This window comes from Tachysurus fulvidraco, chromosome 7 (assembly GCF_022655615.1).
Source record: "Tachysurus fulvidraco isolate hzauxx_2018 chromosome 7, HZAU_PFXX_2.0, whole genome shotgun sequence".
In the NCBI taxonomy this organism is placed as follows: Eukaryota; Metazoa; Chordata; class Actinopteri; order Siluriformes; family Bagridae; genus Tachysurus; species Tachysurus fulvidraco.
In genome coordinates, this window is record NC_062524.1 from 26,018,179 (window position 1) to 26,035,494 (window position 17,316).

Genomic DNA, 17,316 nt, shown 5'->3' on the forward strand with positions numbered 1-17,316 from the left:
CACACCCGGAGCAATGGGCAGCCATTTATGCTGCGGCACCCGGGGAGCAGTTGGGGGGGTTCGGTTCCTTGCTCAAATGCACCTCAGTCGTGGTATTGCCGGCCCGAGACTCGAACCCACAACCTTAGGGTTAGGAATCAAACTCTCTAACCATTAGGCCAGGACCTCCCCCTTGGGGTTTTAAACTAAATCTTTCAACATCGGTCTATTAAAAACAAAAGAACTATTTTCTTCATGCTTCTGACAAACTCTGAAGTTATTTTAGAGAGTGTTGGGCCCCTGAGCAAGGCCCTTAACCCTCACTGCTCCAGGGGTGCTGTACCATGACTAACCCCCAACCTCAAAACATTTGGAATATGTGAAGAAAGAATTTCACTGTGCTGTAACGTATATGTGACATAATAAAGGCTTCGTCTTGTTCTTCTTTTGTTCTCCAACAATGGCTTTCTTCTCAGTGCTCAGGCTTTATTCATTCATTAACTTACAGTATAGCACAAAAGCTCATCACATACTGTAGTCACGGTTATGAAAAGGATGAGAAAACACACGTAGGAAACCTACCAAGTGTCCGAGCCTTTTTATTGCTAGAAATATCTTCTTAAGGAAAAAAATATTTTTTTCTTTTGATAAGATTTAATATTAAATTTTTTGCTTTGAAAGCTGATTAAGAAACAGAGAGAAAAAGAAAAAACGTCACAGTCCTATAATACGATATATTTCATGTGTACAAAGCACACACACACACACACACACACACACACACACACACACACACACACACACACACACATTTATATTCAATTTTTAGAAATAGACACAGAAAGGAAATTGAACTATTTTTTTAAAAATACACAAGATTGCCTCACACGTTCGCCTCACACCTCCAGGGTTGGGGGTTCGATTCCCGCCTCCGCCTTGTGTGTGTGGAGTTTGCATGTTCTCCCCGTGCCTCGGGGGTTTCCTCCGGGTACTCCGGTTTCCTCCCCCGGTCCAAAGACATGCATGGTAGGTTGATTGGCATCTCTGGAAAATTGTCTGTAGTGTGTGAGTGTGTGTGTGAGTGAATGAGAGTGTGTGTGTGTGCCCTGTGATGGGTTGGCACTCCGTCCAGGGTGTATCCTGCCTCAATGCCCGATGACGCCTGAGATAGGCACAGGCTCCCTGTGACCCGAGAAGTTCGGATAAGCGGTAGAAAATGAATGAATGAATGAATGAATGAATGAATGAAGATTGTAAGGACATATAGATTTTTTTAACTCGTTAAAAACGATTTTCTGCCGAGGCGGTGTTTCAGTCTTCTGACAAAAGATAACGATTTTTGTTTTTTTGTTTTTAATGAAGAAATGTTACTAATGAAATTATTTGTTTCAAAAATATATTTAAAAAAATTCTTAAACTATTTAGTGATCTTATTACATCCCTTTTTTTATATGTTTGATGATATGATACTTTTAGTTAGTTTAAAAAAAAAAACTTATACAACTTTTAAAAGAAATCTTATTTAGTTGAACCTTCTTGTGTCCAATTTATCGCTCGTACAACAAACCCAAACACCGTGTTCTACATCTAATCACCTGCTTTACCAAATGTGACTAATTAAGCAGCAGAGCCATTAACAGCTAACAACAGTAGACATAAAGCCATACACTGCTAATTAACATCATTAACGGCAGAATCTCCAGTGCTGCAGACGGGAAGTGCGAATGTAAGATCATCATTATCAGCCTTTTTCTCAGACGCGACTCGATTTAATTGAGACGAGCGTTCAAACTCCAATTACATGAGCAGATAAAAAAAAAACATCTGGGGAAAAAAACGTGATAGGAGCACAGATGTTATCTGGTGATACTAAAGCATTGAATATTAGCTTTTCCTGCTGTGAGCAATGCCATGCACACACTTTTAGCCTGGAAACGGATTGCAGATTAATCGCCGTGTGGCTTTACGACCATTCGTTATGACATCTGTGGAGAAATCTGTGAACGTCGGTCGTATGACGTTTCTAACCACGGTGCCTGGTCTCCATGTGGCACGTGACATCACAAGCAAACCCTGATCTATAAGATCAGATATGCAAATGTGAGGTATATAAATGATAAACCAGTATGTGGACCTCGTCAGTCTTTTGAAATCTTTGTAGAATCTACAGATCCGCATAGATGGGATCATATCCTAGTCCAAGTCTCACCTGCACATCTTCATCACTCTCCATCTGAAGAGCTCTTCATGCTGGACTTCAATCTGTCTATGAGATTGGGTTCTGCTCGTTTCACACCTGTGTGTTTTCCCCCGTCAGCAGCCGCCTGTCAAAACAGCGTAATGTGATTCACTGTGAGCATCGAGGACAATAACACAGAACACAGAACACATGAGTTCAATTCAGAGCTGGAATTAACCTCCGGCTCCACAATAAACCATCATTACACACAAAGGCAGAATGGAATGAGTTTGTTGTTGTTGTTATTGTTGTGCATTGTTTACTTATCGTTTCTATAGAAACTGCTTATTCACAGCGATTTGAAATTACAACGTTCTACATAAACAAATAAAATAATAAACAAAAACAATGTTCGGGTATTTTAACAAAGGATAAAGTATGATCGCTGATATATTTTGGTTTTTGGCTTATTAACCTAAATGAACTTCGATGAATGGTTACGGCTGCTAGGATGAAGCTAAGTGATAACAGGAACTTGTACAATTACATGTACAGCATTTGGCAGACACCCTTATCCAGAGCGACTTACATTATCTCTTTTTTTTTATACAGCTGAGCAATTAAGGGTTAAGGGCCTTGCTCAGGGGTCCAACAGTGGCAGCTTGGTGGACCTGGAATCGAACGTACAACCTTCCGATTGGTAGCCCAATACCTTAACCACTAGGCTGCCACATGCCCCACGTACCTTTTCGTGGATCTTTTACCACATTTACCGTATGTAGAACTAAATGAATAAAAATCACGATTCATGAATCACGACTCCATGAATCACTTCATTGTCAAAAGAATCAACTTTTCGTGATAAACATTAATTAGATAATCGCCGCTTATTTTCTTATAACGGCAAGAACCCTCAGTGTTTTATATTCCTTAATTAAGTGAGTAAGAATGATTCCTGCAGTTAAATGAACTGAATCATTCAAATAAAAAGTAAAAAGTTAACAATTCATGATAATATTAACCTAACCTCGTTTATAGTGAAATTTTTATACCGGATCAAATTTAACAACAAATTGTTGTTAGCTAAAGCTAGAGATTTAACCCAAAGATTTAACACTATCAATTAGCCTACATAATAATGGCTAACAGGGCCAGGTTGCCTTGGTAGTTAGCACGTTCGCCTCACACCTCCAGGGTTTGGGGATCGATTCCTGCCTCCGCCTTGTGTGTGTGGAGTTTGCATGTTCTCCCCGTGCCTCGGGGGTTTCCTCCGGGTACTCCGGTTTCCTCCCCTGGTCCAAAGACATGCATGGTAGGTTGATTGGCATCTCTGGAAAATTGTCCGTAGTGTGTGAGTGAATGAGAGTGTGTGTGCCCTGTGATGGGTTGGCACTCCGTCCAGGGTGTATCCTGCCTCGATGCCCGATGACGCCTGAGATAGGCACAGGCTCCCCGTGACCCGAGAAGTTCAGATAAGTGGTAGAAAATGAATGAATGAATGAATAATGGCTAACCCAAATGCTGGGTGATTAACAAGACTGCTATCAAGCAAGCAGCAAATGTTGGCATTTAACTAAAGTGCTAACAACTAATCACAAAGGACAGCCACTTAACCCAAATGCTAGTTCAATAGTGTAATAGTAACCTGAAATGACTAGCTAAAATACTAGATGCTAACAAACAGCTAAGCAACAATTCTCACCCATTAAAAAGTAAACAAATAAATAAATGTACTAAAGACCACTAAAGTGCCACAGTGACTGATTATTAATTCTCAAATCTCTGTCTTTTTTTCCACACTACAACCTTGTTGTTACAAAATGTGAAGGTCACAAGCTAGCTAGCTAAGCATTTCGCATCCTCTGTCTTAAACACACCGATGTTAGGCAATCTGAGAATATTAGCATTTAATAAACAATGAAGTCTGAACAGATTGTATGTATTACCACAGAGTGAAGATTATTCTGGAAGTAAAAAAAGATCTAGTTTTATTCGCTGGGTGATAAACAGATGAAAAGACTGTAAGGAGATAGCATACGCCAACACCAACTGTTCCAGCCCGAGGCTGACACACAAGGGACAGTGATAACACACAAGCGTTGATAATATTCAGACATTTCACACTCCTTCAGAGTCCTTTGATGCTTCAGATTCCCTAAAAATCACCATCAGCGATATGTTCAGTCACATACCAGTCTGATAATGAAGGAGTGCAAAGAAATGTTAATATGCTCTGTGTAACCACGCACTGTGTGACAATACAGAGTGTACTAGACAATAGAGATTGTGTGTGTGTGCGCGTGTTAGTTATCTGTAGCATATGGAGATATGAGACACATTTGGGCCGTCGGGATGCGTTCAGTTAGCATGTTACACACAAAAATTAGGAGAAGATGAAGTTTTTCTTCAAGTAGAAGGATGATGAACATTTTCAACTAAAAAAAAAATCAAGCGATGAATGTTGGACACTTCATGCACTCAACACTCAATCAATTTGTTTCCCAGAGATAAACAAATAAACAGGACTGAGGGAGATAAATAAAGAAGAAATAAAAAACTGAGGTTCTGTAGAAGGCAGAATTGTGTAGCAACAGGATAGCGTCATCATAACGCACCACATTCACGGAGAGGCTGAAACACACACACACACACACACACACACACACACACACACACACACACACACACACACACACACACACACACACACACTATGTCATTTATTTGATTTATTTTCTCCTTTCATTTTTTTTATCTACATCACAAAGTCTAAATAGTCCAACGCTCACATACTTTAGTTTAGAATACATAGCAAGATCGTACCATCATATGCATGTAGCATCCTCGTATTCTAAAACAATATGAACTGACCAAGAAGGTTAGCTTTTAATAAATCAAGTAATGTAGGTCAAAATATTCTGACATCTGTAGTCTGTACTATTTAGCAAGCGAGCCAGCGTTTATCAGCACAACAAAGATATCTTGGTTATGACACCAGCTGGATGTCTGGAAGTGTCTGTGTCCTAAACCGCACTAATTGCTAACAATAATAACAACTAATTATACACTATACATAACCTTTTCACCAGAGTATGTGATTTAGGTTATAACCCATGGGGAGATTGCTCACTAAGTCATCATTTATTCCTAACTCACTGTCTCTATTTTCTGCTACTGCATTCATCATCATTTATCTTCATCCCGGTCAGGCTGAAGATGGAGGTGGATCCGCAGCCTGTCCTGGGAACGCTGGGTGTGGGACCGGAATACGCCATGGATTCACCACAGCGCACCGAGCACACAATGACAAACAAAATCTTCAGTTTGACTCAAATTACACTGTAATTACAATTAGCAGTGAGCGCTAACTGCGCTTCCATTACATCTCCTAGGAATTTCAACTTAGAATAGACTTTAGTTTCAATTAGTTGTGTGTATTTTTCACAGATGTATTTTTACGATCAAATATGACTTGTTTAAATAGAAACTGATAAGCGGTAGAAAACGGATGGATGGATGGATGGATGGATGGATGTTTTTGTTTTAGGCGACTGTACAATGATTCAGGGACGTGCAATGCTAGAGCTACCTGCTAACTTTATCTAAAAAGCCGTTATTATTTTAGGCTCAAATAGAACCTACACATTTATTAAAAGAAAGTGATGTTCTCTCTGTGTGTGTGTGTGTGTGTGTGTGTGTGTGTGTGTGTGTGTGTGTGTGTGTGTGTGTGTGTGTGTGTGTGTGTGTGTGTGTTGACTCATGGAGACACTGAGAAGCAGTTAGTGTGTGATGGAGAAGCTGCTAAACTTCTGTGCTGGATAAATGATCATCTGTCACACAGAGACACACACACACAGAGAGAGAGAGAGAGAGAGAGAGAGAGAGAGAGAGAGAGAGAGAGAGAGAGAGAGAGAGAGAACAGAGTGAGGAGAAGATAAAAAGAGACAGCATTTCATTCATAATGTTCCACAAACCCACTCAAAACAATGAGAATCTGTTCATTAGCCACAAGTTTACAGGCGTTGTGTGGAAAATATGGTTCCTGAGCAAAGCTAACGTTGCTAACAGGTACTGTTTAAACACCACACGTCACAAACACTGCATTTCTGTCACAGTCAGTTGTTTATACCTCAATCGTCAGGTTTACGTGGTTTCTGACACTCACACATAATACGACGACTCTAAAAAGTACAACTAATGTAGCTAGTAAAGCTAATGTGGCCTGCTCTAAAAAAAACTGAGCTAGCATCCATTTAGGACACACTTTCAGCAGGTTCACATGCTTTCAATATAGGAATTAACACACACACACACACACACACACACACACACACACACACACACACACACACACACACACACACAAACGAATATTCACAAATTAGCAAGCTAGCATAAATAGAGGCTAGCATTTTAGTCGCTTACAGGGAGTATGATGACCTGAAAATGATACAAAACTATCAGGAATGTCAAGATTTACCTCAGATGTGAAAGAAAGTGACCTAAAAATGCTTGTTTTGACTAAAATCACACGCTAATGACATTTAGCATGATATTTGATTTCTAACTGAACTGGTAGCTTTAAGGAATGAAATGACTCGAGGTCCCTGGTGATTAATACATGTTAATACACTCCGATGGAGATTGAGACTACTTTCTGAGGTGACTGTGACGCCATGGACGTAAATCCCGGGGGTGGGGACATGTTCTCCCCAACCGAGGGTTGCCCCCCCCCCCCAAAAAAAAATATTTAAAAATTATCACACAATTACCTAAATATTTGTGTAAGTAAAAAAAAATAATAATAAATGCAAAAACTACATTTATAAATAGTTGAATCCCCCCCTCCCCTTCCTCAAAGTGGTTTGACCCACTGCCTGCTTTCCGAGTTCATCTCACCTACTCTGCACCTATGGAATAAAAACACTGTCAATAATAATCGTACGTAATTCAAAGCATTTGTGTGTAAATTTTAATTTTGCGGAGTTGGATCCCAAAATTTACGGCCACGACAGTTTACAGATACGAGATTTTGTGTGTTTGTTCAAATACAACTCCAAAATGTACGACTATGACAGTTTACACACACAACGCTTGTTTTCACACCTCTTTTTCACACACGAAAACGGTCTGCGAAACAACTGTCAAAATACGTCATCACGTTCACAGGCATTACTATCCGAGGGAAGATGAATCGATTCCACGAAGTGCGCATGCGCCGCGCCCTCTTTTAAACCACTAGCGCCGAAATGGCGGATCTGCAGCCAAGCGCTCACTCATCGTCAGTGTTGTATAAAGTAGTAGAAAGCAATACTTGAGTAAAAGTACAAGTATCGTACTAGAAAAAGACTTTGGTAGAAGTGAAAGTCACCTTTTAGAATATTACTCAAGTAAAAGTCTTAAAGTATCTGATATTTACTGTACTTAAGTATCAAAAGTCACTTTCTGATATTTAATGTACTTAAGTATTTGAAGTAAAAGTAAATAGTAAAATGTCAGTGATTTTCAGTAGGTATAAGAGCAGGGGCGGTTCTAGGGTTTCATCTTTAGGCGTTTTAGCCCTCAGTGAGAATTTAAAACAAGAAGAGTTTTATATTATATATTATATGACTACATAGTAAGCCAAAAGTTATGGTATTATTAAATGGCAAAAGTGGACACAAAAAGCTCTGACTGCGCGTGCACGCTGTGCGTACCTGTGCTGTTACATTTGCATTTACATTTACAGCATTTGGCAGACGCCCTTATCAGGAGCGACGTACATAAGTGCTTAAATCTCTAACATTGAATACATTAATGCTGCTCACTAGGTTACATACTTAAGATACCATGAGTTTAAAACATTTGTTCAAAGTTACAATGAAATGTTTTTTTTTTGTTGTTGTTTTTTTTTAAATGCAAAATATAAGGAAAGATCATTGGCAGGCCTATCTCATCACGCTACAGACCGCAGTGATGACCTCCTAAACAGCTGTATTCTTTAAGCACTTAATGTAACCTTACTCTGAGAGCTAATCTTACTTACTATAGTTAACCTATATCTGTAATATTACTCCTCTCTGTTATTAGTGATAACTAACCCAAAAACATGTCCGAATTTGGAAGGAAAAAACAACTTACCCGAGACGATTAGTGAGCGCTTGGCTGCTGATCCGCCATTTCGGCGCCAGTGGTTTAAAAGAGGGCGGGGCGCACGCGCATTTCGTGGAATCGATTCATCTTCCCTCGGATAGTAATGCCTGTGAATGTGATGACGTATTTTTGACAGTTGTTTCGCAGACCGTTTTCGTGTGTGAAAAAGAGGTGTCGTGAAAACAAGCGTTGTGTGTGTAAACTGTAATAGTCGTACATTTTGGAGTTGTATTTGAACAAACACACAAAATCTCGTATCTGTAAACTGTCGTGGGCGTAAATTTTGGGATCCAACTCCGCAAAATTAAAATTTACACACAAATGCTTTGAATTACGTACGATTATTATTGACAGTGTTTTTATTCCATAGCACCCACGAGTCAGGTGTGTGGCTGTGGCTCAATTAATGTTGAGCTCCATTAAGTAGGGGATTTTATTCACTTTATAAATAAATAAAGTGATTCTCTTTAATGTAGTTGATGCAGATTCCTTCATAAATTAGTTGCGGCAAAAATGCTGATTACTGATGTAATTTTTCATGAATCTGCTATATTAGCGATTTAAATCTGACTTATCTAGTTAACGTTAGCTTGTTTACAATAGCTTGTGACATAGTGCACTGTAACTAACACGCCAAAGCCGTTTCCCATGCATTGTTTTATTTGGGACGACTGGGCATAGTGTTAACATTAACGGCCACAATGAGCATATTGTTTAGCTGTGAATTTACTAAATGAGCACCGTGCTATGTCCGAACTGACCTCACTGTATTTTTTGTATAATCAATTTCTATTGTTAAGTGTCTTAATTAATTTTAAATAAAATTTTAAACCTTTTTTTAATTACTTGTTTTTATTGTTGTGATTATTTAATGATAGTTTTACTTTCTTTATGTAAAGCACTTTGAATTACCATTGTATATGAAACGTGCTATAGTATAAATAAACTTGCCTTGCAGTGTCATAGACTAGATAAAATGATGGAGAAAAGGAAACTTTGAAAATAACCATAATGACACGTCTCCATGCTACAATAATGATAAAAACAAAGTTTTTCACTGTGGGGACATGTCTTTATAAGTACAATTTGACTGTATTATTTGTGTCCCCCCTTCAAAAATTGCTCATGAGAAATTTTATATTTATTGTCCCCCCTACTGTTAAATGAAATTTACGCCCATGTGTGACGCACATGCTAATTTAGCTAATGCTAAACTGAGTGCTAGAACAGTTGTAGATGTACGTCATCACGTTCGAGAACATCTGGAGAAAGAAGAACGTCTGGGATCGCTTTCTAATCAACCGTGCTGTTTCTTTAAAGACCTTGGTCTGACTCCACACCTAGCTTCATGGATAAATAACTAGCAAGCAGACAGCTATTATTCTATGAGCAGCTATATATGAGCTACACAAACACAAACGAACGCTGGGTTTTATTCGAGAGGGCAACCACATCATTTGTGATATACACACTGCTGTGCTTTGCTATGATTTAGCCGGCAGGCTTTTATTTAATCAAACTGCAATTCTGGCAGGTGCTACATTTCCTAACACACACACACACACACACACACACACACACACACACACACACTGTTATGTTACAAACGAGCTTATAGATCTGTGATGTCAACTCTACAATCTGCAACGAAAATAACAAGCAGATTTTTTTTTACTTTAGAGAACGACAGAGAAGTAAAATTTACAATAGCACAATGTTTCAAAATAATAAACACATGTAAATTAAATGGAAAAATATATAAAATAGGGGGGCACGGTGGCTTAGTGGTTAGCACGTTTGTTTCACATATCCAGGGCTGGGGGTTTGATTCCCACCTCCGCCTTATGTGTGTGGAGTTTGCATGTTCTCCCATTGCCTCGGGGGTTTCCTCCGGGTACTCCGGTTTCATCCCCCGGGCCAAAAACATGCATGGTAGGTTAATTGGCATCTCTGGAAAATTGTCCGTAGTGTGTGTGTGTGTGTGTGCGTGTGTGAGAGAGTGAATGAGAGTGCCTCACATGCTCACATGTTATTTAAAATAACAATATATCTGACAATAAGCTATCGGTACCACAGGACATTTCTGTATCTGTACAGTCCGTTGCACCTTACATGTTACATAATATTACATGTATATAATACTTTATATATATTATTTATATTTATACTTATACATACATATATGTATGGTCATATATATGTCTAGTAGTACACTGAGTGTACTGACTATGTATGAGCACATTGCATCCTTTCCACATTTTCCACATTTGCACATTTCAATGGTACTGAGCATTTTGCACATTTTTTTTAACCTGTCTGTAAATTGTTCTGTTTATGTTTCTACTATTGTATGTAAATGGTTCTGCAATTTCTGGAGCTCGCTCCCAAGAATTTCACTCACCAAGGCACATGTGCCGTGGTGATGTGACAATAAAGGTGACTTGACTTGACTTGACTTGTGTGTGTGTGCCCTGCGATGGGTTGGCACTCCGTCCAGGGTGTATCCTGCCTCGATGCCCGATGACGCCTGAGATCCCCGTGACCCGGCACAGGCTCCCCGTGACCCGAGTAGATCGTATAAGTGGTAGAAAATGAATGAATGAATATATAAAATAATCAAAACGCTCATTTTGTAAATCTCTGTATATTAAATCATGAATATTAATTATTTAGTGCGTCAAATTTTTTAACAGGTGATTATTAAAGTATATTAACCATCATACTGATGTACTAGGCAGTGTGTACATAGAAAATATACATTTATATTGTTCCTGTTCATTTATATTGCTTCCTGTTCATTTGTAGGCTTTTTTGTCATTCATGATTTCATTTGTTCTGACGTTTACTAAATTTTAAATAATTTGTAAATGATTTGTCATTTTATCTGTTTGGAAACTAGACCACTCTCGCTCTAATTACCATAACAGTGCCATTAAGAGGCTAGCTTGCATATCGTCGTCTAATTTAAATAATATTTACATATTTCTTGATCCATTTTGCAATCCTGGTAAACAGCCGGACTCTAGGAAAAGAAATATTTCCCATCCTAAATGTCCCCACTCCCTACACTGGAAAGTGATATGCACTACTTAGTGCACTAATCTAGGGAACATACTGTCTAGTTATAAACATAAGTGTCATTATTCCCTTGTGGATGTGCCCTAAACCACACACCCTGTTCACTACACAGTACGATTCTCCCTCGTTCGTATCAGGCTGATCACACACTTGTCGTGTGTGTTGTGACAGTGCGCCCCCTAATGGCGTGTTTGATCTCATTTCAGTGTAGTGTAGAAGGGAACATCTTCCATAGCAACAGTGCTACATAGCAACATCACTCTTCAATAGATGGAGTGTGTGTGTGTGTGTGTGTGTGTGTGTAGCAGCAACAGATTGAGAGCTCCCACTCTGTGGCCTTGTATCAAACATTTTTCACAAAAGATTTGATTCAGTGCCCACACACACACACACACACACACACACACACACACTCCTTTCTCTTTAGGTGACATATGATATTGTCAAACATTCGGATTGAAAGCGTTAGACAAAAAAACTAATACCTTTGACATGACAATGTCAAATAAACTCAAATAAAAAACAAACAAAGAGTAAATATGAATCTATCTTTCAACTCCTCAAAAATGAATCACTTTGAAATCTCTCCCTGAGGAGGTCCGAATCTAACTGCTATAGATGAAGGCGATGGTTAAAGCATCACTTGAGAAGCAGGTTTCCGACATCAGCGAGGTAGCGATCATGAGGAAAAAATCAGCTCAAAAACATGACACAGGGAGTCGAGTGAAACACTGCATTTACTCTAAAAGACTAGTGTGTGTAAGCAGCACTTTAAACAGAACATACACCTTTGTGTCTGAGTCAATTTACACAGCATTCTTTGTTTGTAATAAAATCCCACAGTCTGTTTCCAGGATAAAATGTAAATAAAAGTAAGAACATTAAAGATTAAGAATAACAGCATGACAAAGAAAACTGACTGATTAACCAAGAGTCTTAACTAATACTAGTATTAACCAAAATCACAGACACTTATCTTGAAACGGATTAAAACATGAACTATTTGAGCAATTAATCCAATCTAACTAATCATTTTAAATCCGATCTAATGGTGTCTAGAGTGATGTCATCAATCCCATCATCGACGATGCTGGCTGCAGTGGTTCAGTACTGGTCCTGGGTTTAGAGATGGACGTTAAAAAGTTTCAGTACTTTTTCTGGGTTTAGAGATGGACGTTAGGACGGCTCAGTACTGGTCCTGGGTTTAGAGATGGACGTTAGGACGGCTCAGTACTGGTCCTGGGTTTAGAGATGGACGTTAGGACGGCTCAGTACTGGTCTTGGGTTTAGAGATGGACGTTAGGACGGCTCAGTACTGGTCCTGGGTTTAGAGATGGACGTTAGGACGGCTCAGTACTGGTCCTGGGTTTAGAGATGGACGTTAGGACGGCTCAGTACTGGTCCTGGGTTTAGAGATGGACGTTAGGACGGCTCAGTACTGGTCCTGGGTTTAGAGATGGACGTTAGGACGGCTCAGAACTGGTCCTGGGTTTAGAGATGGACGTTAGGACGGCTCAGTACTGGTCCTGGGTTTAGAGATGGACGTTAGGACGGCTCAGAACTGGTCCTGGGTTTAGAGATGGACGTTAGGACGGCTCAGTACTGGTCCTGTGTGCTGAATAATAAAATTAGAGAGAGAGCCACTCAAACAATTGCTCAGGCTGATGTACTTTTAACCCTTAAACAAACACATCCTGGTCATCTTTCTGAAGTGATGTCTTTATGACCAGGACTGGGATCCTGCGTACTATGGATTTAGTCCTGATACTCGGTGTACTTCTTGGCAGACCCGTGTACTTTGCTGGCCGGGTATTTGAGCCTGTTGAGGGCCATCTTACGCAGTACGGCTTGTGGCAGGTCCACACGACACTTCTCAGCCAGCTCCACTAAGTAAATGAGCACGTCGCTGAGCTCCTGAGCCAGGTTCTCTCTCTCAGCCTCAGTCCACCCAGGTAGCCCTTCCTTCACCTCTCCACGCCACTGGAACAGCTCAGACACCTCTCCTACCTCCCCAACCAGGGCGAGCAGCAGGTTACGAGGCTGGTGGAACTTATTCCAGTCTCTTTCGTCTGTGAACTCGGCCTGCATCCTGCGTATGTCCTCCAGACTGGGCTGTGGGGTGAAGCTGAAGCTCTCCTCTGCTTTCTCATGCACGTGATTCTGCTTCACATGTGCCAAGCTGTTTGTCTTGTTTTCAGTCTCACTCCCAAGAACAGAACCGTTCTGTTTACTTTCCATCGTCCTTATTATTATTATTATTATTAATAATATCACTAAAACAAACTAAAACGTGTGAAATCTAAAAACGTAAACAGGCACACGTGTGAATCTCCCGCCACGGATACACCAAACGGAAATGACGACACATCAAGCGCCGGAACATGGTTGTATTTTTATTGTTTTTTTTTTGTTTTTTTTTTGCATATATATATATTTTTGCGTGTTTAATTCCTAAACAATACACAAATAATGTAAAATAAATATATATGTCTTTAGGTTGACGTTTATCCGGATGATAAGTGTAGTTTTTTATTCTTTTTAATAAAAACTACATTTCCCACATCACCGGGTCTCACAACACAAACATGGCGGCGTCCTGTTGGGGAAACAACGCTGTGCTGCACAAATGTGTTCAGTTTAAAAGGATGTATAATGTACATCTGTGCGGTGGTGTGTTTGTTAGAAGGATGTGGACGTCTAGGTCTAAATCTCAGCTTCAACCCAAATTACAGAGTAAAAGGTGAGAGTTTTTAGTACAGTTAGCACAGTAGCTAGGTTTGTTTGATGATGATGATGATGAAGATGATGACATTTGCAAGTCCAGTTTATACAGAAACAATTCCAGAGTTCTTTATAAACACCCACGAGGCAAACCACACGGTTCTATTCATAGACCTTATTGTTTTTCTAAGAACAGATCATTCCTAGGGATGTGTATAAAGGACTAAACCCAGTAATAAATAAATAATAATATATATTCTACAAGAAAGTGTAGTTTCTGTGCTATGATGAGGTCTGAAAACAGACTGAAACTCTTTAAACATATTGTTCTCCTGTAAGAAGGAGCTCAGTCACAATAGACACAACTTTTTCTAGTATTTTAGACAGAAACATAAGGTTTGTAATAGGTCTGTGATTTGATAGTTTATTAGGATCTAAATTAGGTTTCTTAATGAGGGGATTAGGACACGGTGGCTTAGTGGTTAGCACGTTCGCCTCACACCTCCAGGGTTGGTGTTCGATTCCCGCCTCCGCCTTGTGTGTGTGGAGTTTGCATGTTCTCCCCGTGCCTCGGGGGTTTCCTCCGGGTACTCCGGTTTCCTCCCCAGGTCCAAAGACATGCATGGTAGGTTGATTGGCATCTCTGGAAAATTGTCTGTAGTGTGTGAGTGCGTGCGTGAGTGAATGAGAGTGTGTGTGTGCCCTGTGATGGGTTGGCACTCCGTCCAGTGTGTATCCTGCCTTGATGCCCGATGACACCTGAGATAGGCACAGGCTCCCCGTGACCCGAGTAGTTCGGATAAGCGGTAGAAAATGAATGAATGAATAAATGAATGAATAAATAACTTCCAGCTTGAAGGATTTAGGGACGTGACCTAAAGATAGCGAGGAGTTAATAACATTGAGAAGAGGCTCACCAGCTTTATGTAACAACAGAAATATCTGTAATTTTGTAAGCGATCTAGGAAAATGTTGTGATCTATAGTATAGTGCAGCACTAAGGTCAAGTAGAACTAATAGTGACATACAGTCTTGGTCCGAAGCTAAGAACAAGTCGTTTGTAACTTTAACAAGTGGTGTTTCTGTGCTTTGATGCGACCTGAAAACAGACTGAAACTCTTCAAACATTTTGTTCTCCTGTAAGAAGGAGCTCAGTTGAACAGACACAACCTTTTCTCGAATTTTAGACTTAAACAAAAGGTAATTTAATAGTTCATTAGGATCTAAATTTGGTTTCTTCAAAAAAAAAAAAAATTGAGAGATTGTGAACAATGCTGCTTTTGTTATTGCTGCTTTTTCGCATGAATATGCAAATTCACACCCTGAATATAATTCAAGCTTCTCCTGGTGTTTATTATTATTTTGGAGCAACACGACGCTTCTCACTAAACTGGTAAATGAAGGATTTGATAAAATATTAATGTTACAGTAATCATGTATTCAAATCTTATTTCCCATTAAAAAGCAATTGTTTTATTCCTTTCCACACTTAAATAATCACTAATTAAAGCACATTAGCCTCTAGCATGGAAACAGGAATCCCTGATAACATTTACTGTTAACAAATCATTGTATTTTCTGGTATTTGATTGCACATCTGGATGTTGAAAGCACTCCTCAGATGGTGGGTGTGGTTGCCTTGGAGGTCCACGCGCAGATTCAGGCAACATCAAAGCTGTTCTCGAGCTCACGTGTTGGATTCTCAGCTCCACCCAATTCACATGTGTCCTTCTTCGATGCCTCGCTTCCAGGAACGCTTCCGGTGAGCTCATGAATATGTAATGAGATATGCATGTTATACATATGTTTACTGAGTGAGCTCATGAATATGTAATGAGATGAATGTTAGACATGTAGTTAGTGAGTGAGCTCATGAATATGTAATGAGGTATGCATGTTAGACATGTAGTTAGTGAGTGAGCTCATGAATATGTAATGAGATATGAATGTTATACATATGTTTACTGAGTGAGCTCATGAATATGTAATGAGATGAATGTTAGACATGTAGTTAGTGAGTGAGCTCATGAATATGTAATGAGGTATGCATGTTAGACATGTAGTTAGTGAGTGAGCTCATGAATATGTAATGAGGTATGCATGTTAGACATGTAGTTAGTGAGTGAGCTCATGAATATGTAATGAGATGAATGTTAGACATGTAGTTAGTGAGTGAGCTCATGAATATGTAATGAGGTATGCATGTTAGACATGTAGTTAGTGAGTGAGCTCATGAATATGTAATGAGGTATGCATGTTAGACATGTAGTTAGTGAGTGAGCTCATGAATATATAATGAGGTATGCATGTTAGACATGTAGTTAGTGAGTGAGCTCATGAATATGTAATGAGATGCATGTTAGACATATCTAGTGGTGAGTATGTATAGCTAAGATAATTACTCTGGTTTCATCTAAAGTTGCTGTTATTGTCACGTTCATTAGTCCTGTCTGCTGCTGTAATTAGATAAAGAGGGGTAGGTGTTACGTGTGTGTGTGTGTGTGTGTGTGTGTGTGTTCAGGTTCTGAACAGGAGGTGTGTAGAGGCAGCTGTAATGACCGGTCTCGCCCTCAAATGCAAAATCAACACAAAGTCTCTTTTCGACAGAAAGCACTACTTTTACGCCGATCTTCCGGTGAGTGTGTTTAGACTCTGGCTTGTTGTGACTTAATTGGCTCTGTTGCCATAGTGACGGACTGTACTTTATTCTGCTAGCTTTCCCTTTCCCTCCATCCATCTTCCATTCACTCATCTTGCCTACACTCACGTTAGTCATTTTTACAGAAATTAACAAGACATTCAGAGTTCAGAGGTGGCATTAATCTGAAGAAAGTGTGTGTGTGTGTGTGTGTGTGTGTGTGTGTGTGTGTGTGTGTGTGTGTGTGTGTGTGTGTGTGTGTGTGTGTGAGACGTGCTTAGGCAGGTTATCAGATCACTCAGCAGCGAGTGCCCATCGCGGTGAACGGATCTCTAAGCTACAGTTATTTAGGTGGGAAGAAGAGAAGTGAGGTGATGATGAAGAGTGTGAGAGTGAGACAGATCCAGCTGGAGCAGGACAGCGGCAAAAGTCTCCATGACGACCAGAGGAGCCAAACACTTATTGACCTGAACCGTGCTGGTATGATGCTTACATCATCACTTACATCACTGCTGCATGAAGCGTAATCTCTCTCTCTCTCTCTCTTTTACTCACTCACTCACTCTCTCTCACTCACTCTGTCTCTCTC

At 39.8% G+C, this 17,316-nt stretch overlaps 2 protein-coding genes across 3 annotated transcripts in view; one reads left to right on the forward strand and one right to left on the reverse strand.

The window, feature by feature from the left end:
• Window positions 1–12,087: 12,087 nt before the first annotated feature.
• dctpp1 (dCTP pyrophosphatase 1) lies at window positions 12,088–13,733 on the reverse strand. Its single transcript, XM_027157942.2, has one exon. It carries the CDS (start codon window positions 13,604–13,606, stop codon window positions 13,124–13,126), a length of 483 nt encoding a protein of 160 aa, XP_027013743.2. The 5' UTR covers window positions 13,607–13,733; the 3' UTR covers window positions 12,088–13,123.
• Window positions 13,734–13,930: 197 nt separating this feature from the next.
• Window positions 13,931–17,316, forward strand: part of gatb (glutamyl-tRNA(Gln) amidotransferase, subunit B) — a 15,229-nt gene continuing 11,843 nt past the window's right edge. For both annotated transcript variants that reach the window (XR_007143624.1, XM_027157893.2), the window contains exons 1-4: window positions 13,931–14,108; window positions 15,701–15,851; window positions 16,611–16,724; window positions 17,009–17,207. Coding sequence is in view for 1 of the 2 variants with exons in the window: in XM_027157893.2 (XP_027013694.1) it covers window positions 13,954–14,108; window positions 15,701–15,851; window positions 16,611–16,724; window positions 17,009–17,207 (619 nt within the window). In the remaining variant the exon portion in view is untranslated. The remainder of the gene's footprint in view (window positions 14,109–15,700; window positions 15,852–16,610; window positions 16,725–17,008; window positions 17,208–17,316) is intronic.